Source organism: Maniola hyperantus, chromosome Z (assembly GCF_902806685.2).
Source record: "Maniola hyperantus chromosome Z, iAphHyp1.2, whole genome shotgun sequence".
NCBI lineage: Eukaryota > Metazoa > Arthropoda > Insecta > Lepidoptera > Nymphalidae > Maniola > Maniola hyperantus.
This window is the reverse complement of record NC_048564.1, coordinates 8,946,538-8,973,452: the sequence shown is the minus strand read 5'-3', so window position 1 is coordinate 8,973,452 and position 26,915 is coordinate 8,946,538. Positions and strand designations below refer to the sequence as shown.

The 26,915-nt window shown below is 36.4% G+C and overlaps 1 protein-coding gene across 2 annotated transcripts; it reads right to left on the bottom strand.

Moving 5' to 3' along the window:
* Positions 1-190: 190 nt before the first annotated feature.
* LOC117995513 (longitudinals lacking protein, isoforms H/M/V-like) lies at positions 191-26,915 on the bottom strand. Of its 2 annotated transcripts, XM_034983520.2 has the most exons (9): positions 26,822-26,915; positions 23,174-23,249; positions 22,408-22,581; positions 20,900-21,031; positions 19,569-19,747; positions 19,162-19,324; positions 18,670-18,739; positions 2,074-2,249; positions 191-1,359 (listed from the first exon to the last, which is right to left on the bottom strand). In XM_034983520.2, the coding sequence occupies exons 3-9, from the start codon at positions 22,573-22,575 to the stop codon at positions 1,018-1,020; spliced, it is 1,230 nt and encodes a 409-aa protein (XP_034839411.1). In that variant the 5' UTR covers positions 22,576-22,581; positions 23,174-23,249; positions 26,822-26,915; the 3' UTR covers positions 191-1,017. The 2 variants fall into 2 exon arrangements, with proteins under 2 accessions (XP_034839411.1, XP_034839410.1); XM_034983519.2 differs by lacking the exons at positions 191-1,359; positions 2,074-2,249 and adding an exon at positions 10,256-15,676.

Here is a 26,915-nt window from a genome sequence, read left to right as displayed (position 1 = left end):
TTAAGAAGGTAATGTGCCCCACACTCAGCGGGACCCCACATCATAGGAGAACGTAGTTCTACCGAATTTAACTTAAAACTGGATTTTTTCCATGGAAAATATTGAATCATACCCTTTGAAAGCATATCATATTGTGATTTTTGTGTTACTAAATTAATTAATTGATTAATTCATCATCATCGTGATCAACCCATCGTCGGCTCACTACAGGGCACGGGTCTCCTCTCAGAGTGAGAAGGGTTTTGGCCATAGTCTACCACGCTGGCCAAGTGCGGATTGGCAGACTTCACACACCTTTGAGAACATTATGGAGAACTCTCAGGCATGCAGGTTTCCTCACGATGTTTTCCTTCACCGTTAAAGCAAGTGATATTTTAATTACTTAAAAAAAAATTATTAAGGAGCCAACAATTAAATGTCTTTTAAAACAATTATTTAAAGCCACGTCAATACGTGCATATATATCTACTCTAGGAAGCCAACCCTACATAGAAGTGAATTCCACTAGCTGAAGAGTTCACATTTAAATTCCAAAAGTAGGTTAAATAGAAAAATAAGTATTTTTCCTAAGCCACATTGACCAAAGAGCTAAAGTTTTAAATTAATTATAAGCTTTTTAGCCTATATTAAAAAATATATCTCGCTGGCTGAAGGGCGTCTTTAAAAAAGTATTTATTTCATTATTTTCCACCGAATAAATTGAGATTTAAGTTAAACTCGGTAAAACAAATAACTACTTGATCTACCTACTTTCGCCTACGAATTGGGGTCCCGCTGAGTGTAGGGACTCGAAGATAATTGCATTGCATAAGTATATAGTTATATACAGGGTACAGGAAACGCTAAATACCTTTTATATTATGCGATTTAGTGCACGCATAATCTACTATCAGTAATTTTGTTCGCATGACGAAGTCTAATACAGACTTTGATTACCACAGACAGATTAACTTTCAGGGCACAATCAGTATATTATGTCCGAAAGTTGATTTTCTAAGAAATTAATTTTGGAAAGATTCACCTCGCGCTAGCAGTAGCGTCCGCTTCTGACGTTCCGTCGTGATATTCATGGAAACATGGCACTATGCACAAGTTTGTACGACATTCTGGACAGTGATATTGTGTTTTCCGGCGAAGGGTTCGTCCGCTCTCATCGCGAGAATTCCAGCAAAAGTTGCAACTGAGCGGCGGACCGGAGCGCACCGCGGGAGTATGGCTCGCCCGCTGGGTGTGCGGCGCGCTTTCCGACACGACGCTGTCGAACGAGGTGACCGTGGACGTGGTAGACGGCTGCCGGTCGACGACGGCCACGGCCCGGATGAGCAGCGAGCTCACCGATTGTTCGGAGCGAGACCGTCGCTGTCGAAGCCATGAACATGCTTTAATGCCGTGTTGTTGAAAAACTTAATTGTCAGTTTAATGATAAAAAGTGTCTTAATAAGAACTTTATTGGGAACGCTCACCGATTTTGACTATGAAATAAAATCAGCGATATTTTGTAGGTAGTTATTTAATTTAAGCATTGACCCTTGGAAAAATAATGATGCACAATGAATTTATATAAAAAGTTGAGGTTTGGTCAGCTCCAAAATGTTTTTCTTTAAGCAAGTTCCTACAGTGAAATTTAGATTTGAAACGTAACAAAAATAGGAAATAAAATAAAGTCATTTTGGGCATCTCTAGCTCCGATAGTATTTATCAGATTTTCACCAAAATTAGACAAAACTTACCTGATGGTACACACTTTCTAATAAAGATAGAATAATTTAAGTCAGTTCAGATTTGACTTAGTTATCAACTAAAACTTCATCCCCTAACCTGGAGGAACCTTATTTTTATCGGGATAAACCTACCTTATATGTTAACCCTTATATCAGCTAAACCACTGTACTAAATTTCATTTAGTTTTAGCGTGATGCAGGTACAAACAGACAGACAGAGAGACAAACATTCCAAAAAAAAATTTTGGGGTCTAGATATATCGATAATAAATCGTCCAGTTACAGTTTTATTATAAGTAGAGGTATAGTTACATTTCGTTAAAGAAAGATTGATAATTTGATTGTATTATACCTTGGAGGCGGAATACAGCGGGTAGGACTCATGTTTTTGGAGTATAGGCGCTGTGGAAGTCGGCGCGGGCTCAGAAATCTGCTTCCTCACTTCTCTCTCTTCGGGTTCCACACGGCTCTGACGTTTAAAGTACTTCGAACGCCTCAGCCGACCACCAGAAGAGGAACTCAATATTTCTGTAAAACCAATAAATAGGATGTTAAATATTATGATCTGACTGATAGAAGTAGGCATACCTACCTAGATTATCCCTCAGTAACAATGAAAGAAGATAAAAGTTTTATATAGTCCGTAAAAAATTACTCCTCATGCGCCATTTTAACTCTATGGGTCAACTGTCATGTCAATGGGACACTGGCACGTAAAAAGTCATATGTAACGCATTATAGTTCAATTTTACATAAGGTATATGCGGAGAGACACCAACTTGATATAGTTATCTTACTTCGAAATTGAAAATACTAACTAGGTAATTATTATTAGTTCATGACCTTTTTTGTGTGATGTTACCACAAATTCATGGTTTTCAGATTTTTCCCCGAATGTCTGCTATAAGACCTACCTACCTGCCTTTCATGATTCTAGGTCAACAGGAAGTACCCTGTAGGTTTCTTGACATACCGACAGACAGACAGACAACAAGGTGATCCAATAAGGGTTCCGTTTTTCCTTTTGAGGTACGGAACCCTAAAAATGAGTTCTCACGCGCCATTTTAACTTTACGTATCAAATACCATGTCAAAAGTACGATTTTAGTCCTTATTTAAAGTTGAACCGTACTTTGGACATGACAGTTGACCCAAAGAGTTAAAATGGCGCGTTAGGAGTCATTTTGTACGGACTTTAAATATGTACAGTTGCGAACCGAAAAATTGATATTTACTATTGCAAAAGTAGTATAACGCGTAAAATTTAACTCCTCACGCGCCATTTTAACATTAGTTGTCAAAAGTACGATTTAGTTATGTTAAAGGTGCTCAGAACAAATACCTGTAGAAGTAGCTTTAATGTGACTATTACTGAAAAAACGAGATAGCTAAATACATTAAAGCTCTTATTAGAACGTGACAAAATGATTATTTTTTGTCCTTATCACCGTGGCCACTTTTGTTTGTTTATCAAGATGTATTTGTACGTGAGATCTTGACAAACAACGTGAAGTGAGGTTATGTTGACTCAAGTATTTTAAAGATTGTTTGTTTTGTTGTTTTTTAGGTTCCGTAGTAAACAAGGAACCCTTATAGTTTCGCCATGTCCGTCCGTCCGTCCTCGGTTAATCTCAGAGACTATTAGTGCTAGAAAGCTGTAATTTGGCATGGGTATAAATATTAATCACGCCGACAAAGTGGTAAAATAAAATTGTGATAAATATATATTTTTGGGTAAATATGTATATTTATGTAGGGGACATGTAAAGTGGATCCCCACTTACGTATACGTATATACGTGTATACGTATTTTTTGTTTGGTTATACATATCTGGTGAGTTTGAATGTGCTGAGTTGAGAATCTGGTGAATTGAGAATCTGGTAAACTGCTCATGAGCGCTCAAAATTATTATAGCAGATTTTTCTTAATTACCAAATATTATAGTACTATATAAGTATATATAGTACGGTATAGTCGGGTCGCTTTCTTCTTTACGCTGTTGCTGATTTGAGGACAGAAGTACGCCGTTGCCGAGAACCACACCCGTCCATGTGTGTTTTATTATCTTTGACTTTTCAGCTACTCGACGTATAGGCCAAATAGTAGAATTCGTACTCGTAAGAGTGGTAAGTATTCGTTGTATCACTAGTTTAGACTCTTGAAAAATCTTCATGAGAAAATTTTGAGGCCGACCGAATTACGGCCAAGGCGACCAATTTTGACAGAGATTCGCCATTTATGCGGGAGCTACCGTAGTGCACCATAGTTCATAGTCGAATGGTATGGCAATCGACACGAACGGAGAGATGAGGCACGAGGCACGGGGGTGTAAGGCCGGCCATACACGGACTGCTCGAGCGGTCAGCCAGTGATCAACATACACGGACCGCTCGAGCAGTCAGAATCAACAGCTCGAAGCTGCCATCGAGCAGTTAGCTTAACTGCTCGATGGCAGCTTCAAGCTGCAAGCAATTTCAGTGCGGGCGGGAAGCGTGCGCGACGTGGAATGAGGAGCGCGGGCGGAGGTAACTGCGCGAGAGCGGTCGACAGCTCGAGCAGTCAGTGTATGCCTGCCAACCACCCGCAGCAGTTGCAACTGCTTGAGCGGTTCGTGTATGTACGTACGTAGAAGTCTGTGGTTCAACACGCAGTCGCAGCTTGAAGCAGTCCATCCTGACTGCTTCAAGCTGAGCTGTCGGTGTATGGCTGGTCTCCCTTGGACAAATTCGTCCAAGGTAACTTCCTAACGCCGGGCTAGTACTGAGAATTCTTGAAGGAAAATCCGAATATTTAGCAATTTGTTGTCTCGACCCGGGAATCTAACCCAGGACGGCGTGGCCTGTAGTCGAACAGGCTACGAGTAACACTAGGCCAACGAGGCAACGGGCCAAGACTACCTATAGTCTTTCTTATATCGCCTATACGATTGTAAAGTCAGACAGTGTTTTATATTAGACAATGTTTCATTATGGTTTCAATCTGTAGCTGCCACTATTTTACAGTATAAAAGAAAAAGTGACAACAAAAGATTTAAACACTGCCTAACGTAAAACACCGTACAATAACACCAATAAAGGGTTTTGAATAGGTACTACCAAATAATGCCCGTGACTAAGTCCGCGTGGATTTAGGTTGTATAACAAACCCATGGGAACTTTTTAATTTTCCGGATATATCCGACTCCGGGATGCAAACTGTCTTTATGCTAAATTTCATCAGAATCGGTAGCAGGCGGACCAGAAAGGCAGAGACAGACAGACAGTCACACTTGTTTAATAATGTTAGTATGGATAATGTGTTAGAGGTGCAAGAGGAGGGGTTTAGATTATATTACGATTAAAAAGACGCTTTTAAAAAACTATCATTTACTTTATTTTAATACCTATTTTGGTTTTAAATACAGATGGGTAATAACATTAATATTATAATTAATTGAAAAGTACGGAATTAATCAGCACAGATTCTAAATGGCGTTCTCCATATCTATAATAGTCATGTAGTTTTGTATTCATTAAACTGAAGTAGTTGCTGGTTTTATCAGAACGCAATTTAAGATCCACTGTGCCTGTGCCAACAATGTTCAAATAATAATTTGACAATCACCATTCATAATACTGGATTTGTATGAACATTATTATTTATTAATGTTATACATATTTTAAATATTATTAAGAAAGAACCGGTTCAGTGCGAGTCAGACTCGACCACCGAGGGTTTCGTACCTTGGGAAGAAACTATATAAACATTTAGTTGGCTAAATTGAGATTTAAAAAAAATCTCTTTTATTTGGGACCGCCCAACTAAGTTTGTTATAAAGGTTTATAGCTGATTTCTAAAAAAACTGTGCTAGATCGAACAATTATTATTTATATTTTTATTTTGCTTATTTCGGAGATAAGGAGGGCGGAAACGATATTTTTTTAACTTACACTCAGGCGCAAAAACTAACGTACCACGTACAACGTAAGTACCTTCAAGGCGCTCCACCCTAGATCTCATCATTTCTTTCCATTAGGCATGGTTTTCATCAAGCACAAGCCTAACCTGTAATAAAAATATATAACATATTGCGAAAATCATCCTCTGCACACGCTTATCGTTCCCACCCTTATCTTTTTAATGTTCTGTGCTCAATCTGTAATCAACTAAACTTAAAATCAGTAAATATTCATGCAAACGGATCTTAAAATCAGTAAATATTCATGCAAACGGATTTTATACCATCGAGGATAACACAGTCTAATTTGCGTTAAGTCTGCCTAGACTCTAAGTAGAACACACCTCATGCTGTTAAAGGACCAGATTTTGTGCGATTTGTTTCTGACATAATATTATAGACCGGGGGGCAACGTTCCAAACACGATTTCCATTATATCCAAGTAGCTGAATCGTGAGGGATGAAATGATCGTGTTTTTGCAATGCAACCTCCCGGACTTGGGACTTATTACAAAAGAACAATTTTATTATTATATGACGAGCTTATGGTTCCTAATTAATTAAACCACAAAGCCTATAATGGCTAACAATAAATGATGATATGATTTAATATTTAAGTACAAAGTAAAATATGTTTCTTATGTCTTGGCCTTAGTATTCGCACAATATGGCTTAGTATAAATGCCTCACAGAATGAGTCATACATATTGGTATTACATGATTTTCCTATACTTAGACGCATAGTTTATCTAATACCACCACAATGTTGTTGAGCATTCTCATAACTAAAAAAGACTAAAAAAATTATATATATATATGAAGAACTTTCATGATTCATAAACTAAATATTACCTTCAATTATTATTGGTTGAAGGCATAGAGCCGCGAGGTTCCCATTTTTTATCACTGGACGACCATAAATCGACACCACATATTTTACAAAACCGATACTTCAATCGACGCCAGACAGGGCTTGAAATATTAAGGCTACTATGATATAATGTGAAAAGTTTCGATAAAAGTGGCTATACACGGGCAGCTTGACCAATTGAACAATATCAAGCAGTAGGCAATTCAACCACAGTTGCAATATAGGAAGGGGGCTACCTGCGCCAGATTAATTGACAGCACTTGTTGCCAACTCAACCGCACAACCGCTCAGAGCACAGGCGACTGCTCAACTCGTTTATGACAATCGTGTATAATTAACTGACATAGATACTGCTAAGACATAATATTTTGCTTATTCTCATAGAATTATGTCGTGGAATCTTAATATGGGGTAAAGCGGCAGATATTGGGAGATTTTTGTATTCCAAAAAGTACAATAAGCGTACTTTATAATTTAAAACCACGTAGAGAGAAATTTAAGGAAATATGTGTAAATGACCATTCTTACTTTGCCACCTTATATTTCAGTTTTTTAATGGATTTAAGCTTTAAATTTTAAAGCCTACAGAAATAAATGTTCAAATCTTTGCATGGCGCCGATATTATAAGTCTTACGCCAAATAGAAAGAATTTTGTTCAATACCCTAATTTTTTTTGCTTGCTTTAAACTGTACTCTTAGTCGAGACTCTACAGGAAGAATCGAGGCGATTATCGCCAATATGTAAACAATGAAGAAAATAAAATGCACTCACTATCAACTGGACACTTTCTAGATTGTTGCCCAAGTTTATAAACCGGTAATTTGAAAATTATAGTAACACTTATAAAGAGCATACAAATTACACGTTTAAAAAAACAAAACCTCTCGAAAAAAGTAATAGTAGTACACACATTTTCCATTTAACTAAATAACTACCATAAACTTAACTCTGTCTATTACAATAGCATTGACCAAAATAATTTAAAAAATCAGTCTATTATTAATTAGAGATCTCACAAACACAATATTGTAATAATAAAAAAAACGGGCCGAATCCACCTCCACCACCTCCTTTTAGGAAGTCGGGTAATTATCATCGGCATTGTGTTTGACTTCCCAAAGATTAAGTATTGTGCGCACAAAACAAGTAGTTGAATCTGAACATGAAGCGTATGACTGTAGTACAAAAACAGATCTCTGCTCAGAGCTTGTGTATTTAATTCGTAGTCTGACATATTAGTACTAGTAGTACGACCTACGCTAACCGCCTTTTATTTTATTTTATTTATTTTATATCTAATTAGAACGGCAGTGCCACTTACACTAACTAGATGATTAATAATAAATTTAAATACAAATAAAGGTACAAGAAAAAAGACATAAAATACAAAACGATAAAAGATCTAAGAATTTTGAATATGTACGCTGAGAACATTGAATGACATATTCATGCAATGCTCTCAGCGTACTTCAGTAACTCCCGAACCAGTATTATAGACCCATCATTAAATGGGTCCCATTGAGCATTATTGTCCAAAAGCGCGTTGAATGATGCTAATGAACGGGGTATAGGTGACATAGATCTAGCAACAGTGCGATGATGTGGGACCACGAAAAGTTTATTTTTTCGTGGACGAAGATTACTGTTGGATTCAGGGACATGTATGCGACACAGTTGGTCATGAAGTTCTGGAGCATTAACATCTCCTTGCAAAATTTGACACATAATTTTCAGTTGGTCGCAAATGCGTCTGACCTCCAGGGAGTTGAAACCTAAGCAACCTAACAGAAATTTGGTTGGGTATAGGAAAGGGTAATATCCATAGCAACGTTTATACAGGTATCTTAGGAAGGCCTTTTGTACTTTTTCTAATATAAGCCCGTACTTTGCCTCGTACGGATGCCAGACACAGGTGCTTGTTTCGAGCTTGCTTCGGACTAAGGCGTAATATAGTAATCGTATTACCAAAGGACTATGGAACTCCCGAGAGTTGCGTAGTACAAATCCTAATCTTCGAAATGAGTCAGCTGCTACGGTGTTAATATGGTCATGGAAGGTCAATTTTTTATCAAAAATTACACCTAGGTCTTTCATGTTCTGTACTCTGGGAATAGGGATTCCATCCATTTTATATTCATGTATCAAAGGATACCGAACTTTACCAAAGGTTATAACTGAACATTTGTATGTCATAATTGCCATATTGCAACTTCAAATTAAACTACCTATAGCCCGTACGAAATGACTCCTCACACGCTATTTTAACTGTATGGGTCAACTGTCATGTCAAAATTATGGTTCACCTTTGAAATAAAAATCGTACTTTTCACATGAAATTTGACACAAAGTTAAAATGGCGCGTGAGGTGTAAAATCTTACGAGTTATAATAGTGCGTAGTTTTTGAGCTATTTTGCTCATGTGTCAACTGTCATGTCAAAAGTATGATGTTTAGTGTGGTAAACTGCACTTTTAACATGACACTTGACACATCGAGCAAATATGGCGAGTCTTGTCTCAAAATTTACGCATTATACTGTTTTGAGATCACTATAATTTTTCAAGTTAACGTTAACTGTGCGTACGTATCTGCTATTTAGTATGGATGTGGCAACGTTTGACTTGACAATCTTTATACAATTTTGGCACTAGCAGTTAACGTTAACTTGAACTTACGTCTTAACAATCTGCGTCGCCTGTGTGCCCTTACATGATTGAAATGTGCAATTTTGTACATGAATAAGCGATCACAATAATTACAAGGCAAGTGCCCATTCTTATTATCATTAGACATGGCTCGTGGAAGGCTGGTATCTCCGTCTGTGGCGGCGGCTGGTGTAGGTGTAGGTGTCCGTTGTTTGTTATGATCATCTAAATACATAATTATAAAATATAGTACACTAGCAGTACACACTTGTACAACACAAAACTTATTCAATAAATACTATTATAAACGACTACTTATTTGAAATGCCTTCATTAGTCTAATAATTTTAAAGAGAATTCACACGTCACGAACTTGTGTAAACTTAGACATGCAATAAGATTTTGGATAACGTCGTGTATAATTTTTTTTGGTTAAATAAAAGAGGCCTACTTATAATAATAATAGGCCTACTTATAAATATTTAGTTTTTATTTTACCGGAAACAAACCTGTTACTAATGGGGAAGAAATGAAAATGTATTGTATGCTATGTATTATGGTTGTCTTCTTTTTACTAAGTTATTATACTGATGGCGGTCGATTTGCGGTGGTTACCCGTTGGGGGTTTCCTTCCACTATTTCTTAAACTGTTCATCAAATCTTCACCAAACCTACACGGTACCAACCTGACAATACAAACTTTGTAAAGAAAAAGGAATTGTGAAAATCGGTTATTAGACGAAGTCATGGAGTAAAATCTATAAAAAAATTGATCCCGTATCCCAAACAATCTCTAATTTTTTTCGGAATAAAAACTGCCCTTTATATAAACCCGTAGAATCAGCTACCAAATTTTATTAATTCAGCTACCAAATTTTATCCAATAATTTTTACCATTTTACCAAATTAAATCAGCTACCAAATTAGTCCGGGAGTCCCTTCGCGCACGCGCCGCGGGTTTGACTGCGGGCCGCGCGTGCCGCTGCCCGTAGAGCCCGTTGTGAGAGTGGCTGGAGTGGGGGGAGGGGGGGAGACAGCTGCCGATTGTCTCCCGTCATCGCTGGAACCGCCCCTGAAATCCAGGCAAGCGGAGCTAATGGTGTCCTGTCCCACGACTGATGCCCTTGTCTTAGCGTGAAAAACTCTGCTGAGTATGCTGCGCTCACCTAAAGACAGGGATCCTCTTAACGTACCCGGTGTGTATATGATTTCGTGTGACTGTGGCCATAACTATATAGCAATTTGTCAGCAATAGCAGAACATATCCAAAATTCGGGTACGACGCACTACATACGTTTCGACAAGGTTTCCGTATTGTCCCGGGAAAAGTTTCTAGTACCGCGGAAGATACGGGAAGCGATCGAAATTAGCCGCCACCCGAATTTCAATCGTGACAATGGATGGATGCTACTACCCTACTAAGCGTGGAAACCGCTTTTTGATGCGCCGCGGCGCGTGCGCGAACGGACTACCTTGAAAAAGGGCCCCGGATGGGTTCGAAACTAGTCGGGCTAACGTCGACTAAACACGTGAGTACATCCGGGACAGATACTACCAAATTTTATTTAAATCCGATAAGTAGTATTCGCGTGATGCGCGCTCATACAGACAGACAAAAATTCTAAAAAAAATTGTTTTGGAGTCAATATCGATAATAATGTTTTCTCCGATTAAAATTTTCAAAATATATTTAATGTACAGAAATCGTCCGCGAACTTCGTACCGCCTAACAGTCGATTCAAATTTTTTAAATTTTCTTTCCGTAAGAACCATGCTCGTACTTCAAGGCATATTATAAAAAAAGAATTAGCGAAATCGGTTCAGCTGTTCTCGAGATTTGCGATCACATTTAGCGATTCATTTTTATATATAGAGAAGGTAGATAAATTTTACTGAATAAAGAAATATTTTTAGTTATAAAATAAATTCAGTGTATACTTGAGACGTATGCTATGCCATGTGATGAAAAGTTACAAATATTGATCTTTTAGCGTTATAAATAATAATTATATTCAACTTCATACGCCGAGTAATCCAATAAAAAGTATTTTTTATGAATATTGCAATGCAATATATAAAACGAAAATATTGCGAATAGGTTACCTAATGAAATCTAGTTAGAGTAAAGAAATATACACTAATTTAGAGCAGCTAGCATAAGGGACAAGAATAAGGTTGCCTAAATAAAATCGGACACGAGTTACGGTATCCGCGCTTTCCATAAAATGCCTGGAATGGAAGTCGCGGGCATCATCTATATAAAAAATGTTTGTCATTTGGTTAATAGATGGAGAAATTCGACTCTAATATAAATTTTGAACTACGTAGTTTATTTTGTATTGAAGGCTGTGACATCAAACATTGGCATTTTGTAATAATAACTGTAACTACAAAATCATTTAAACACTGGCAGCATATTTAATGACAGAATAACTATTATTAATCTTATATCATAACCTATAGTAATTATAATATTCAGTTACAAAAAGAATAAACAACTAAACTTTCTTATACAACCATTTTCAAATCTTTTCTTTTTCGGTCCGGAAATTATCGATATTCTTGCAACCAACTGTAAATAAAACTATTAGAGTGTTAACGGCAGGAATTTTATATATCATCTGCTCGCGTGCCACAAGTTGATCAAAGTGAAGCGTTATTAATTAATAACTAATTGGACTTGTCTTTTCGAAAAGGTCACATTGCTACCTAAAGTAGCTTCTTCACAAGCTTCAATACTCCATTATCTATCATTCCCAACGATGAGCAAATCGGAAGCCTCAATAGCTCAACGGTTATAGGAGCGGACTGAAATCCAAAGGTCGGCGGTGCAAAACCCACCCGTTGCACTATTGTCGTATTTACTCCTAGCACAACGCTTAGTTGGAGAGGAATAGGGAATGTTAGTCATGTAAACATTGCTAATATTATTGAAAAAAAATCATATTGTAACGAAATTGCCACCAACACTATGTACATTATATAAATGCAAGAAACTAATGTTTTTTAGTATTAAAGATTTATGCCTACTATATTTACAAAGGAGATCACCATCGTAATTTTTATCATACATTTTTCGCTTTCTTGAAAACAATTTGGAGATGTCAATATTATAAAATATAATATTACCCACGTCTTGGTTTAAAAGCTACGTTGTACCATACCTGGTAGCAGCCTAAATATTAAAACTATCAAGTAACCGCGACTTCGTCAGGGTGTTTTTATTTGAATAATTTTTAATCAATCGACATTAAGATATTTAAGGCCTTGGAATTAGGCCTTGTAGGGCAATTTTCTATTTAGTCTATCGTAATTTCTAGTTCTCTAGGAACATAAAATATACCATATAACGTGAGATCAAAGTAAATTACAATTTCCCATGCTGGACATAGATCTCTTGTAGGAACTTTCATACGCCATACATTTCACTTTTGGTTATTGTAAGTTAATTTTAGAAGAGACTAAAGCATTTGAAACTTTTTAAATGACTTGTTCGTTGTTCCGTTATAATTTGTAACTTATTTTTCCGGTTTATGTACTTTTAAATGTCCAATTTCGAAATGTCATCACAAATAGATGAGTACGGTAACATTGAGAGTCTGATGATGGAGATGGGAGGTGGACTTAAGAACTATCTGATGGCATGTCGCAGATCAGTCTAATTTAGACTCATTTGTAATTTTAAAAGAGTACTTTTTAAAAAATAGAATGGTAACGGCGGTTTCGCACTCATCCGATCCGAGTCCGTGAAAATACGTTATTTTTTGTTTTGTATGGGAGCTTATGATATATGTCACACTGTATGTATTCTCACGGATGACGGATGGAACTCGGATGACGGAAGTGCAGTGCGTAATCGCCGTAAGAGCCTTATGATGGAGATGTAAAGTGAACACTTGAACTTCTGGGATTGTCGACTTTGAAATTATAAATTTGTTCTTCATGAGTAAATTTCAGTCATTTTTAGTACCTTAAAAAAAGATTTTAGATTTATTTAGAAGGACATTTTCCAGTGTGCATTATTTTTATAAACCTAAATGTATTAGTAGTGCTTGCCAATATAGCTTAAAATTGATGCTAGTCGTAAAAGGTACAAGATTTATGAAGTAACTTGCCGGTAGTCGACACATTTACAACGCATAGAAATTAATAGATTAACGAGATTACACCGAACAGAAAAATCTTGTATTGTGGTGCAACTATGATTAAGTTAAGTTGAACTAACACTAAGACAAAGTCGCGGAAATCTACCAAAAATGTATTAAATAAATTATATTAAGTAAATATAGTATAAATAAGTATTAAGTAAATTTTGAATTTCTGTCGGTAACTGCCAGGCGGTTATATTACTTCCCTGCGACTTATGTATAAGGACACCTTCTGTCAATTAAGAAGTTACTTGAGATTTTTAGTACGGTTGGACACTTGGGGCCCGCCAAGTATTATCCGAAACGGAAATATCATTAAAAAGTAGGACTATATTAATATAGGCGGTTACACATAGGGCGTTAATAATGATAGCAGGTATCATTAATTTATAGGTTATAGGTTACTAGGTTATATAGATAGTTATAAACATAATACAAAATAAGTAATAAGTTATACATATATCACACACCGGCTTTACTCACGTGTCTAACGTCGACTAAACTCGTGAGTAAAGCTGGTGTGTGATATATGTATGGAAATCACTCACGATAGTTTAAACGCTAAAAAGCAATAAGTTGTTTCCAAAAGTACGTCAGTCCGTTAAGATTTAAAGTATTTTGAATTTATTACACAAAAAGGAGTCTACAGTGCATCCCTTGTTATGTAACCTACAGTAAGGTATAAATGTAATACAGGTCAATATAATAAATTATGTGAGAAAAAATATTTTTTGTAGAGGAGGTAATTATAATTGTGACTATTTTTAAATAAAGAGGTTACAATTTTGTAAAACTTATCTTGTGATCATTGCACGATCTAAAAAAAATATTGATTTCTTAATTACGTGATTATCAAATGGACTATTAGATAAAGTAATAATAATAATACAAAAGTCCCTATAAACTTATATGTATGAAATTATCACAAAAATATATTGATTAAGACTGGTCTCGAAATAAGTATCTCTATCTATTATATTTATTCTATTACAATACTTTATAGTAAATTCGCTATCACATCTTTCCTTTTATACAATACTCTTACAATAAAGCGGTTTAATTATAAAAAGCTGATATCAAATAACTGTCTTTAAAACTTACAGTGCTATGAGATCTAAACATACCTTACTGATTATGGCTAATGGACGTGAGTCGGCCGCGCGTCCACTCACTTCAATACTTTCAATACTTTTGGTGCTTACTTTCAGTTAAAGTACGCACAAAAACCCTTGGTCAAGTCGAGCCTGCAGCATATGTACCAAAGCACGATGCTACAGAGGTACAACGATTAGTCGTGTCGTAAAATAGGACTATCGCATACTAGATAAGTTGGAAAGAAAATATTAATTTTACGTGTGCGTAAGAAGGCAGTAAAATATATATTTTGTTCAAATTAAATCCAAAATAGATAATGTTTGAAAACCCCTTTACAGGGAAGAGTTCAAACCTAGCTTCAAAAGTAACTCCTCTGTAGAAGCGTGTTTTAAAAAGTATGTATCAGCATACTCAAGATAACTTCAGCTCGACCAAGGCTCGCGGACTGTTACGTCTTTACAAATATAGCCGACTGGGCATCAAGTAATACTGGATATATTGGTAACAATATTTACAAAGGTATATGCATATAGATATCGTAGCGCGTCGGGGGGCGCAAGGGCGGCGAGAGGGGCAGCGGCCCGCACTCCCCGCCTTGCCACTCGGGTCACAACGAGTAGCAATCGTCGCCTTGCACCCCGCACGCCGCGTTCTATTGCATCGGGAAATTCACACCGTTGATGATGTTCAGGGGAGAGTTGTTCACTTGCAGCGGGAAGTCTACGGGGCGCGGATCGATGAACCCGACAGGTACAGGGTGAGGCGGACAGAGCAAGGCCATCTGTTGTTCCTGGTGCGGTTGCTCGTCTTTCTGTTCCGGCGGCGGCGTCACATGCTCGCGCTTGATGCGGCTCTTTATGCTCGGCCGATTGTTTGGATAACCTTTCTTTTTATATTCCAGCCATAAGGTCCGGTTGTTAACACCGAACATCCGCGCAGCCTTGCAAAATCCAATTCCACCGAAACGAACCGCTTCCAACGCCCTTTGAAAGTTTTCCTCAGCTTGCGGATTTGTCGCCCTACGTCGCTTCTGCGGGGTCTGATTCACGGCCTGTACGGTTTGCGCTTCTGCGACGCAGCTGGGACCCGGTGCGGGACCCGGCACACCGAGCGCCTGGCCGTAATGGTTCATCTCTGGGTCTCCATGTGGATTTATCACATTATTGAGGTACATTCCCTGGTCAGGTTGGAGCCCACCGCCTCCGAGACAAGCGTTTGAATACCGGGGGTATGTATGCTCCAACATACTCCATTGTCCTGGGAAGAGAGATAAATGATTTTGTAAAGGTCATGACTCATTAGAGCCACCCGGCACCCGACTTGCACCGCCTCATCTAGTGCCGTTAGTATTCTTTATACGGACTTCTATGGGCATATGCTCACTACATCAACTCCGCAGCGTCAGCGAGCGAGGCGATCAGCTGACGCTACGGAGTTGATGAAGTGAGCGTATATCCATAGAAGTTAAAATAAAGAATACTAACCGCATGAGGCAAGGCGGTGTAGGTCGGGTGCCGAGTGGCTCTAATGAACTATGACCTTAATACAATAAAAATTAAAAAATGCGTTTTACTACTCTACAGATTTCATTGATCTCCCTTCCCTGGAAAGTAAAATATGATGGATAATGTACATTAATCCAGTGGAAGATGATAAAAGTGATAGTGGATTTACTCTTTCTCAAACATTGTGCCCAATATTCAAATTACATTTAAAAGAATAAGCAAAAGATCACATTTACGGACAGGGTATAATCAAAAGCTTTAATTGAATAAAAAGGAACGCTCCAGCCATAGATATAATAGTACTATTTACATTAGATATGGTCATACAAAATGTTCGTTATTTTTAGTACAAAGTACTATAAAAAAGTACTTTTTTTTGTTTTATAGGCATAGGTTTTTATTTGAATCTGCTCTTCTTCAATGGAACACATAAGGACCGTCACTAAGCTGCATTGTCGAGTTACCTTTGCCTGAATAAAGGCGTAAAACAAACAAACAAAATAAATACGATTAGGGGGAAAACCAGTAAATTAAAACTTGTTGTTTTAGATATTTAAATAATACGAGTTTCAGTTAGGACAGTGACATGGATAATGGATATTGACTGTACTCAGCCATTTCTGTGCCTTTTTTGAAATCAGTACCTAGTACATAAACCAGGGCGAAAATGAGACTGATTCGTAATATTTCAATTCATATATTGCTAATAAAGTAACTCCGTCAAATCGAAATCGATTGTAACAGTTTTTCTTGCTTTGCTGTCAGGTAAGATCCATTCTAAGGCAAAATGGGATTGAAGTTGTACACGGGTGCTATCTAAGACGCGTTGCGGACAATTGACGGGGTACGAGAGCGGTAGTCTGGACCGCCCGAGCGCAAATTTGTTGCACGCTTTTTAAAAATATTTATATTTATAATTCTATCTCTGTTACCATAAAATAAAACTGTAATCCCTTAGTGTATTAAATGTTGAAAATAAATACGAAATTTTATTGAAATTGGTTTTTATATCAATCAAATAAAACTGGTTTTCTCCTAATGGTCGTGTAAAAAAATGTGTGTTTTGGGGAAACTTAGCGATTTCTTTGTATTTGCCAAATGGTGCCAATCGTGCTTTGGCTCTCGTGATACCAGTCATAACTCTATGCGTGATACACTTAAAATATCTTTAATTTTTATAATATTAAAAAATAAATAAACAAATTTATAGTTTTTGAGGTCAAAACTTGACTCTGAACATCCGAAATGTGTCTCAACACCGCTTCTAAGACACATTTCGCCTTCTGTGAAGATCTAATGAACAGTTTCATGGAGCGGAACCCCTCAACGCGTAAAATCAAATCAAATGGTCATCATTGTATAAGCTTAGTAACATGTAGAATTTAAACCATAGCATACGTTATACGCACATTTTCATTGCTTCCCTATAAGTAATGTTCGCGACAGATCGAGGGCTATGAGGTGAGTCGTGGGGGGATGCCCTACTGTCATAAACTAAACACTACTAACTAAAACAAACTATTCTTTTTTTTAGTTTTTTCTGTATGTATATACTATATATAAACTAACCGTATGCTTATTAAATAAATAGTAAGTTTACCAAAATTTAAAAAATAATAATTTAAACCATAAGTTGATAATCTTGGCATAAATCATATTAAAGTTAAAAAAAACTTAAATTATAAGTTTTTATAAATTTATTTAAAGAATAAATTTTTATATTTCTTGGTGTTGCTCAAGTCCGTATCAACCGCGTTTATCGATTTCGTCGTTGCTTGTACTTTTGTGTATTGAAAAATATGACTTCAGTTGCCTGTTCGTCACGTGTAACAATAAAATAACCAATAATAATCCATTCTCAAACACTTGAAAATCATTCTAATATTGTAACATTGAACGGAAAAATAATTGTTACAAATACACTGGATTAGGATTTTAGGGCTGTGTTTTACACTGGCAATCAAAATCAGTAGGACCACATGAACAATTAAAATCACTTTCACAAATCAAATCAAGTATTTGTTGCGACGTTAGTATAAGTTCATTTGTATCATATGTATTTTAAAATATTACCCCTGTTCTGACTTTCTGACACTCAAAAGCGAAGAAAACAAAATATATTCTCTTACTGATGTATTTTAAAGAAATAATATTTCATAAGAAAAATCTGTGTAATTTACCGTTTACGTGTAATTTGATTTCTGTTTATTTAAAAAAATGAACAGCACTGCAAGCATTAAAAATTGTTTTATTCCAGGATTAATATATATCTGATTCAGGATTGCCTAGTCCTAAGCTGAATTGGCAAAGTGGAGTTCCGGCTTTGTACTAGGAAAGGCAAGCGATTTGCCTCCTCGTTTCTAATTCGAACCGCTAGGATAGGATCGCTCTTCCCGCTTAAGTTTTCCCCTCCATTTTTAATATAGGCACCTTCAAGTTAAGAGTGAATAGGCATCTTCTAGGCAAGCGTGCTCCATCTTAGGCTGCAACATCATTTGCCAGCAGTTCTGATTGCAGCCAAGCGCTAGTCTATTAAAAAAAGAAAAATACTCGTGAATATTAAGTATTAATATATTCAAAACTTGAGTCGAAAATTGTGATACGTTGATGCGTCTTAGTTAACATCATGTATATTATCATGATATACGACGGCACTACGTGACCGAATGCCATACACCATGATACAAATCTGGATTAATGTTCTGTTTATTATTTTATGATAAAAGACAGAAAAGATCTACTAACCTTGTGACATTCCCACTGCATTTGCATCCATCGCCAGCTGATCTATATTGATATTTGTGGGATCTCCTGCCTGTAACAAAGAAGTCACATTAACATTATGCTGTGAATAAATAAATATTTATTAACAAGCAAACGTGGAAACTTTTCCGCAAGCAGTCGAAGCGCGGGCAAACACGAACATCAGTAAAAGACCTTTATTTTTTTTCAGCTCACTGCCAATTGGATGAGGTTTCGAGTGATTTGAGCACCTCCCACCTATCCCTGGTGTGCTCCAATACCCCTGGCCGTGCTCCTCACCCGTCTCCGAAATCCTCAATCAACAACTCTCTCCATATTTTTCCTCTGAATGAATTTTTGTACTTTATACGAAACCATCAGAGAAAAAAATATTTTTTTCTTACAAAATTTTAGAGGAGAGCTGATCAGTGAGTGAGTCAGTTAGTCAGTGAATCAGCACGATCAGCTATACATATTATGTATATTAATGTATACCTGTTGTGGATGGTCCATGCGTTCATCAAGTTCTCTTCGCTTCTGTTGAGGTACACTGCTTAACGTAACGGCGTCTCGCATCATTTCTAAGTTCTGTCCACCCTCCTCACTCCTGTTGTCATCCGTCACTAAATTCATTGAGCCCGAAGAACTTTTTCGACGTCTGCACATAAAAGATTACAATTTAGTACGTCATACATCTGCTGTCCTGCGAATCACTTGTAGCTTGTAGCACTTGTATCTTGGTAAGCAAAGGTTTTTAAATTGAGCTTACAGTTAGAGCGCTATCATATTTACATGTTTCCTTACTTTAATACTAAACAAATTATAAAACTAAAGTAAAAATAGCATTGTAGTGGTTCCACTTTACGAACCATACATTTCAAGAAGTTGCGCACAGAACGTACCTTTTTCGTCTAGTAGAAGGCGAGCTTGGCGAGACGGACGGCACGGCAGACCTTTGAGTTTCAGTCGTGTTATCAACAGATGAGAAGTCGGTTGCCGATCCTTGTGAACGAGTTAAAGACGTTGAATCGGGCATTTCCGTCAGACCTTTGATTTTTAAAATTTTAGCAGTCTCCAAAACCTAGAAACCCAAAAATAAGTATTTTGAATAAACCTGCTTAAACTGAATTTGCTAGTATATTAAAGGCGCCAGACAAATTTGTAATAGTAGATTATTATTCAACATAGGAGTAATGTAATGTCACAGGCTTCGGGATAAATTCCAAGCGTAACGAGGGATTTTAGAGTAACTCCCGAGCATAGCGAGCTCTACTCTAAAATAAAACGAGCATCTAGAATCCTGAGTGAAGCGCGGGGTTTAGGGGCGCCCATGACTAAGACAATACATCATCTTAGACTGCATCATCACTTACCACCAGGTGAGATTGCAGTCAAGGGCTAACTTGTATCTGAATAAAAATAAAAATAAAATACACCTCGCGAGACGAAAATCAAAATCTTCGTATGCTTAAATAAATAAAGTAGTTAAATTATTGCTGCCATCATCGTCGCCCCCCGACATTTTAATTTCAAGTTAAATAAATATTTAATTCAATAACATCACAATATAACGTTTTGCAGATAAGCTTTGGAGGGAATTTTATTTAAGGGTATGCGAGACAGCAATAGTGAACTAGAAACTCCTTAGAAAGGAGGAACTTAGTCAAATTGCATTGCATCTCTTAAGGAGTAATGGGATTTCAGTACATTACAACCTGGCTAAGTCATAGGAATGTTATGACGTACTTTACTATGTAGACAACAGGTCTGTAATAATAAGGCATTGTCGAAAGAGTCGTGTGAAAAGATTTGAAGACTTATTTGAAAAACATTACGCACTCGAAAACATAAGCAACGTAGTAACAGTATTTTGGAAACACGCTATCATGCTACACAGCAAAGTTGGCATTTGCGTGTTCAAAGCTGTCTAGCGGGGCGGCTAAAACAGTAGTGGTAAATTATATTGATAATTCAAAAGCACTCAAAAGTTTATTCAAAGTCAAAGTTTATTTGAATAAAAATATATTATATTATATTCTAGCATTTAAACTACCGTGAGTGATTTCCATTCTAAATAATATCTGTCCCGGCTGTACTCACGTGTGTAGTCGACGTTAGCCCGACTAGTTTCGAACCCATACAGGGTCCTTTTTCAAGGGAGTCCGTTCGCGCCGTTTCGAGTGAGTACAGCCGGGACAGATATTATTTAGAATATTATATTCTAATGTTTTACCTGCTGCAACTGTTCTTCAGTAACATTAACTTCCCCGTAGTACATAAAATCCACCATTGTGCGCAAATCGTTAAACGTGACATCCTTCAAAATAACTATTGGGTGATGTGAAGGATTGTCTACAAATAATGACTGAAACAAGTAATATGCTTTTTAGTACATATTTGTTTCCTTCGTTTTGATTTTATATGTTGACAATAGTCGTGTTCGTTTGGTACTTCTTTTTTGCGCATGTGCGCGATTCGTGCACTTGAAGCAAATGTCAGGGCCTCTGACAAGTGAAATTTACTTCAAGTTAAGCAACTGCACATGCACGAATCGCGCACATGCGCACAAAGAGACGCAAACTAACACTGCTAATGGTTTCAAACCACTGACGATACTGTATCGTAGATATAAGCGAAAAGACCCTTTGAGGTAAATAGAAAAAAAAAACATTTTTTGTTGCAAATGGTAATTACTAATTTTTAAATAATAATAAATAGGTCTGATTAAGATATTAAAAATATATATGTATCTAAACTATGTGGCCCTTTAGTAAAGTAGAATTTCTGTTTGAGATTAAACTAAATGTAACAAAATATACATCCGAATTGAGTAATAAATAAGGCCCATAAAGCAACTTTATGGGCCTTAATTTCAGTAGAATATATGTAAAAATCTCATAAAAACGCGTTGTATGCAACCGTAAGAATGTTAATTTTTAGTATAATGATTAGGAGAATTATTTTCATTTACTATAAGAACCATTTTTGTTACACTTACTTTTTACACCTTCACTTCACCTTAAAGTGTTTTTCGCTTAATTCTACTACACTACTTAACAATTTTATCTTGTAACTTTTCTCTTAACTCTCCAAGGCACGGAGGAAACGAAAAGGTCAAATTCGGACTTCCGAATACGATCACCTATCCAGATATCAACTAGGGTCAACATTGCTTAACAATCGCGATTGACTGATATTACTCATATGTGCTGTCATAACTAAGCCACACATCCATCACAGAGCCCTCATCTCTTCTCTAGTCTTTTATATCATCATCATCATGATCAACCCATCACCGGCTCACTACAGAGCGCGGGTCTTCTCTCAGAGTGAGAAGTGTTTTGGCCATAGTCTACCATGCTGGCCATGTGCGTATTGGTAGACTTCACACACCTTTGAGAACATTATGGAGAACTCTCAGGCATCCAGGTTTCCTCGCGATGTTTTCCTTCACCGTTAAAGCAAGTGATATTTAATTAATTAAAACGCACATAACTTCGACAAGTTAGAGGTGCGTGCCGGGGATCGAACCCCCGACCTCCGATAAGAAGGCGGACATCCTAACCACTAGGCTATCACAGCTCTTTTTCTTTTATATAATCTACCGTAAAGTGTGGATGTGGTCTACGATGCTGTAGCTTTTGCGAAACCTAGCCTGTCCTGGAGGCTGAAATACACCAAATCTTCGGACGAGACCCCTCTTTTTGGGTTGTTGCTTAATAAATGAAGTTTAAGACTCACATGGAAATATGTGCTGCAAGCAGACAGTACAACTTTGTGGGCTACTAGATGCTGTCCTTCAGCGGCAAGGGTGACGTCAACCAAATTCTTTGATGCAAGTAGATTGCCAAACATGGATATAAAGTTGGGTTGGTGGTTGTTCCACCTCAGGCTGTATTGTTGCGACATAATGACCTGAAATTTAGTCATTGTTATACATATTTTATTACTTTAGCGATATTGCTACGCTTATTTCCGCCTACTAAAGAAAATAAAATATAATATTATGTACTCACACACCTTTGAGAACATTATAGAGAACTCTCAGGCATGCAGGTTTCCTCACGATGTTTTCCTTCACTGTTAAAGCAAGTGATATTTAATTACTTAAAACGCACATAACTACAAAAAGTTACAGGCACCTGACCGGGATCGAACCCCGATCTCCTATTAGAAGGCGGACGTCCAATCCACTAGGCTATCACAGCTTCTTTACGCGCACGTATTTTTAAAGTGATGTTACTTATCAACTACTTATTTTGAAAAGTTTTTTTTTTTTTTTTTAATTTTGTGATTTGCGATCAGTCCGAGGACTTTTAGCAAATTAGGTGTAGGATATTGAAAAGATTTAGCACAGAAATATCTTGCATTCTAAAGGACATATTTTATGAGATACTTTTTAAGCCGGGAAATCAAAGAGTTCCCATAGGATATTTAAAAATCGATAGCCCTGCGAACCAAGTCGTAGGCTAGTTTACAACATTTAAGTACTAAAATGATTACTTACCTTTGTGCAAAGTCTATTGCACTATGCAGTTTTGATTTCAGATTCTCTTTCAGCTCACCTCCCTTACACTATTTATCTGAAATACAAATACACAGTTTTTAAATTTAATTTCTTAACTAAAGTTTAATTTCTAATTAAAAGTGAAACTTTAAATTCGATGTTTTTATGTATACATTCACAGCAGGCAGATCAGGTTTTACCACGCACAACAGACGGAAACGTTTAAGTGCGGAAACCAGCCCAGAGTGAAGAAGATCAGGTCTCAATAGATTGATGCATGTTCAGTTTCATTAAAGTATTTACTTTGCCGCGTAATATTGTTTTGAAATAATTTTCGATTTTTTGTGCCACTTTACTTCGTGCCAAATTTTAAGATTATAGGTCAACGGGAAGTTCCCTATAGATTTTACGACGGTCAGTAAGAAAACCATTTTGTATGACTATTTTTTTTTAATAAAAATAGTAGCGAGCAAACGAGCAGGCGGGTCGGGTCACCTAATGTTAAGTGATTACCACCGCTCATGAACATTTGCGGCACCAGAGGAACCGCCAATGCGTTGCCGGCCTTTCAGGAATTTGTTGGTCCGCCTCTTGAACAACCCTATGTTACAATCTAGGGGGAACACCGCCGAAGGGACTTGATTCCACAGTTTGCATGTGCGTGGAAAAAAGGATCTGACACAACGGACGGTTGAAGTGCACCAGGTGCCCAGGTAGAGTGAAATTGCATTTCATTAATTTGCGATGCGAGATGAGTTTCTTTAAAGACATTAAAGATTGTTGGTGATTGAAAAATTAGACCTTAATTATATCAATAAAAATATTTTCGCATTTGCAGTATACCTTCTTAAGAATACTTTTATAACATAAAGAAAATATAAAATAGCACTTGTTCATAAAATACTCATCATCTGCTATCGTGCGGAAACTATCCTGCAAAACAACTACAACATTGATATTTGAATAATTAATAATTTTAAGATATTAATAATTTATATATTAATAATATTTTAAGAAGGTGAGATGAGATGCTGGGTTCAATTAATTTTGCACGCCATGCCTGGCAGGATATTGTGATTACCTAATTTTTAAAACCCCATGTAAATAATATATATGTACCATATTATGTGAGCAAAATAAATAAATGATTTATGACTATTATTATTACAATAGCAGACTGTGCCAGGAGTATGTCGAGGCTCTGATGCACATCGTCTGCTATTGTCCTGCTCTAATGCACAAGCGTAGCATCCACCTAGGGAAATACAGTGGATTTCGGGTATAACGACGATGAAGGGACCACTCTATTTTCGTCGTTATATCCGGAAGTCGTTACAGGCAAAGTCGTTTCACTTTTAATTAGAAATTAAACTTCAAAAGTTGAATATACTAATTATTAGTTCATGACCACAATTTAATTTTTTTTTGTGTGATATAACCCTAAATTCAAGGTTTTCAGATTTTTCCCCAAATGTCAGCTATAAGATCTACCTACCTGCCAAATTTCATGATTCTAGGTCAACGGGAAGTACCCTGTAGGTTTCTTGACAGACAGACAGACAACAAAGTGATCCTATAAGGGTTCCGTTTTTCCTTTTGAGGTACGGAACCCTAAAAATAAAATAAAAATATATTCTGGGTATTAAAATATGCATTCATAGTGACAAAAAATGCCATGTATTATTTATTAATTTTGTCAGCTCACTTCTCTTCAACTTCACTAAGCATGTACAGTGTACACAAGTGAATGTTATTGTCTTAACAAAAATTATATGATTTTCTGTTTCATACTAAATAGTATGTGATAAAAAATTTCGTCTTTTATCAATAATCAGAATGAACCTACAGTTTTAGATGAAAAGCTATTTTTATCAATTTTTATAAAGTGACATTTTGTATGGCTAAAGATATCTGCAACATAATCATGTATTATCACAGTGACTATAAACTATTTATGTGTAATCAATAACATTTGTGTATGAGTTGATTTTAAATTAGTGTTTATTTGTAAATAGCTGTTGGGGATGGCAAAGTGTGGGTAAAATAGTTGATTGAATCTAAATTTAAATATATAAAACATGAATCACTAAATGTGTTACTCATCGCAAATCTCGAGAACAGCTGAACCGATTTCGCTAATTCTTTTTTTATAATATTCCTTGAAGTATGAGCATGGTTCTTACGGAGAGAAAAAATGTTAATCGACAGTTAGGCGGAACAAAGTTCGCCAGGGCAGCTAGTTTAAATATATAAAAGGAAAAGGTTGACTGACTGATTGATCTATCAACGCACAGCTCAAACTACTGGATGGATCTGGCTGAAATTGGGCATGCAGATAGCTATTTAACACAGACATTCGCTAAGGAAGGATTTTAGAAAAATCAACCTTAAATTATTTTTAAAAAACCATCCATTAAAATATGGATATGAAATTTTAGTATTCCATGCAGACAAAGTTGCGAGCTTAAGCTAGTGTTTATACAAAATTTGTCATAAAGCATTGATATGGAATGTAATAAATTATGGAATGTAATAGTTAAGTAAGTATACAGAATAAAATAGCTTTATAGTTAACTAGTTAATGCCTGCAACTTCATCAGGGTGGATATATTGTCTAAAAAAATTCACAGGAACTCTAGATTTTTACAGGATAAAAGTAGCTTATGTGTTAATCCAAGATACCATCTATCTCGGTTCCAAATTTCAGCCAAATCTGTCCAGTTGTTTCTGCATCAAAAAGTAACAAACATACACACATATATATACAAACTTTCGCCTTTATAGTATAACTGCCACACTCAGAGTCGCTAATCGTTACTTAAGATTGAGTTAAAACAAAACAGATTTATGTGAGAGATATACATAAATAGCTCTGTCTCGTTTTAACTAAACTTAAGTAATGATTAAGCGACTCTGAGTACGGCAGTTATTACATTAGTGAATGTGATTAGTATGGATAAGTGTGATACATTTCAGGGACTTAACAAATACTGATACTAAAAACTAAAAAGGTCGAACACTGAACATAGAAGTGTCCCAAACACTAAAGTGACTGTTTTATGACATTATTGTTGTATGGAAAAATCATACATAAGATGCTCCAAAGCATTAGAAGATGACTAAATAAGTATATTTTTTGTTATTCAGTTTATTAGTTAAGCCATACCTGATAAATATTATCATACTCTGTTGCAGAGACAGATTCCAGTAGTAGTTATTCTTATCGTATAATGCATGTGGGTTGAATTGGAAGTCTAACCTGCAAGTGCCAGTAGTCCAATTGGACTTAATGAAGAAGGCAAGAAGCAGCTATTCAACATCAAGACGTGCAGGATATAGTCCGTAATCCACATGCAGTATTGAACCACAGAATAACAAACTTCTTCATGATATTCGCCATAACATTTAACGCTACACTGATTCGTATTAGACAAGTTTATCATTGTCATTTAAACATTCGCACTAACTTTGAAATCAAATGATTATTCACGCATTCACCAAACTTAGTTAAAATTATTATAAGAAAAAAAAAATAACGCTATCTTCAAGCATTGTTTCTTGTTTTGAAGTAAGCTACGTCTCGACCAACTGAATTAGACTATTACTACAAAAATATTAGTTATATTGTAAGAAACATAATATACTCACCAATAATTATGCACTAGATTATCCGAAAATAATCAACCAACCCACGCTAATAAAAATCGCTAACAATGACTGCATGAACCCACGCCAACAAGTG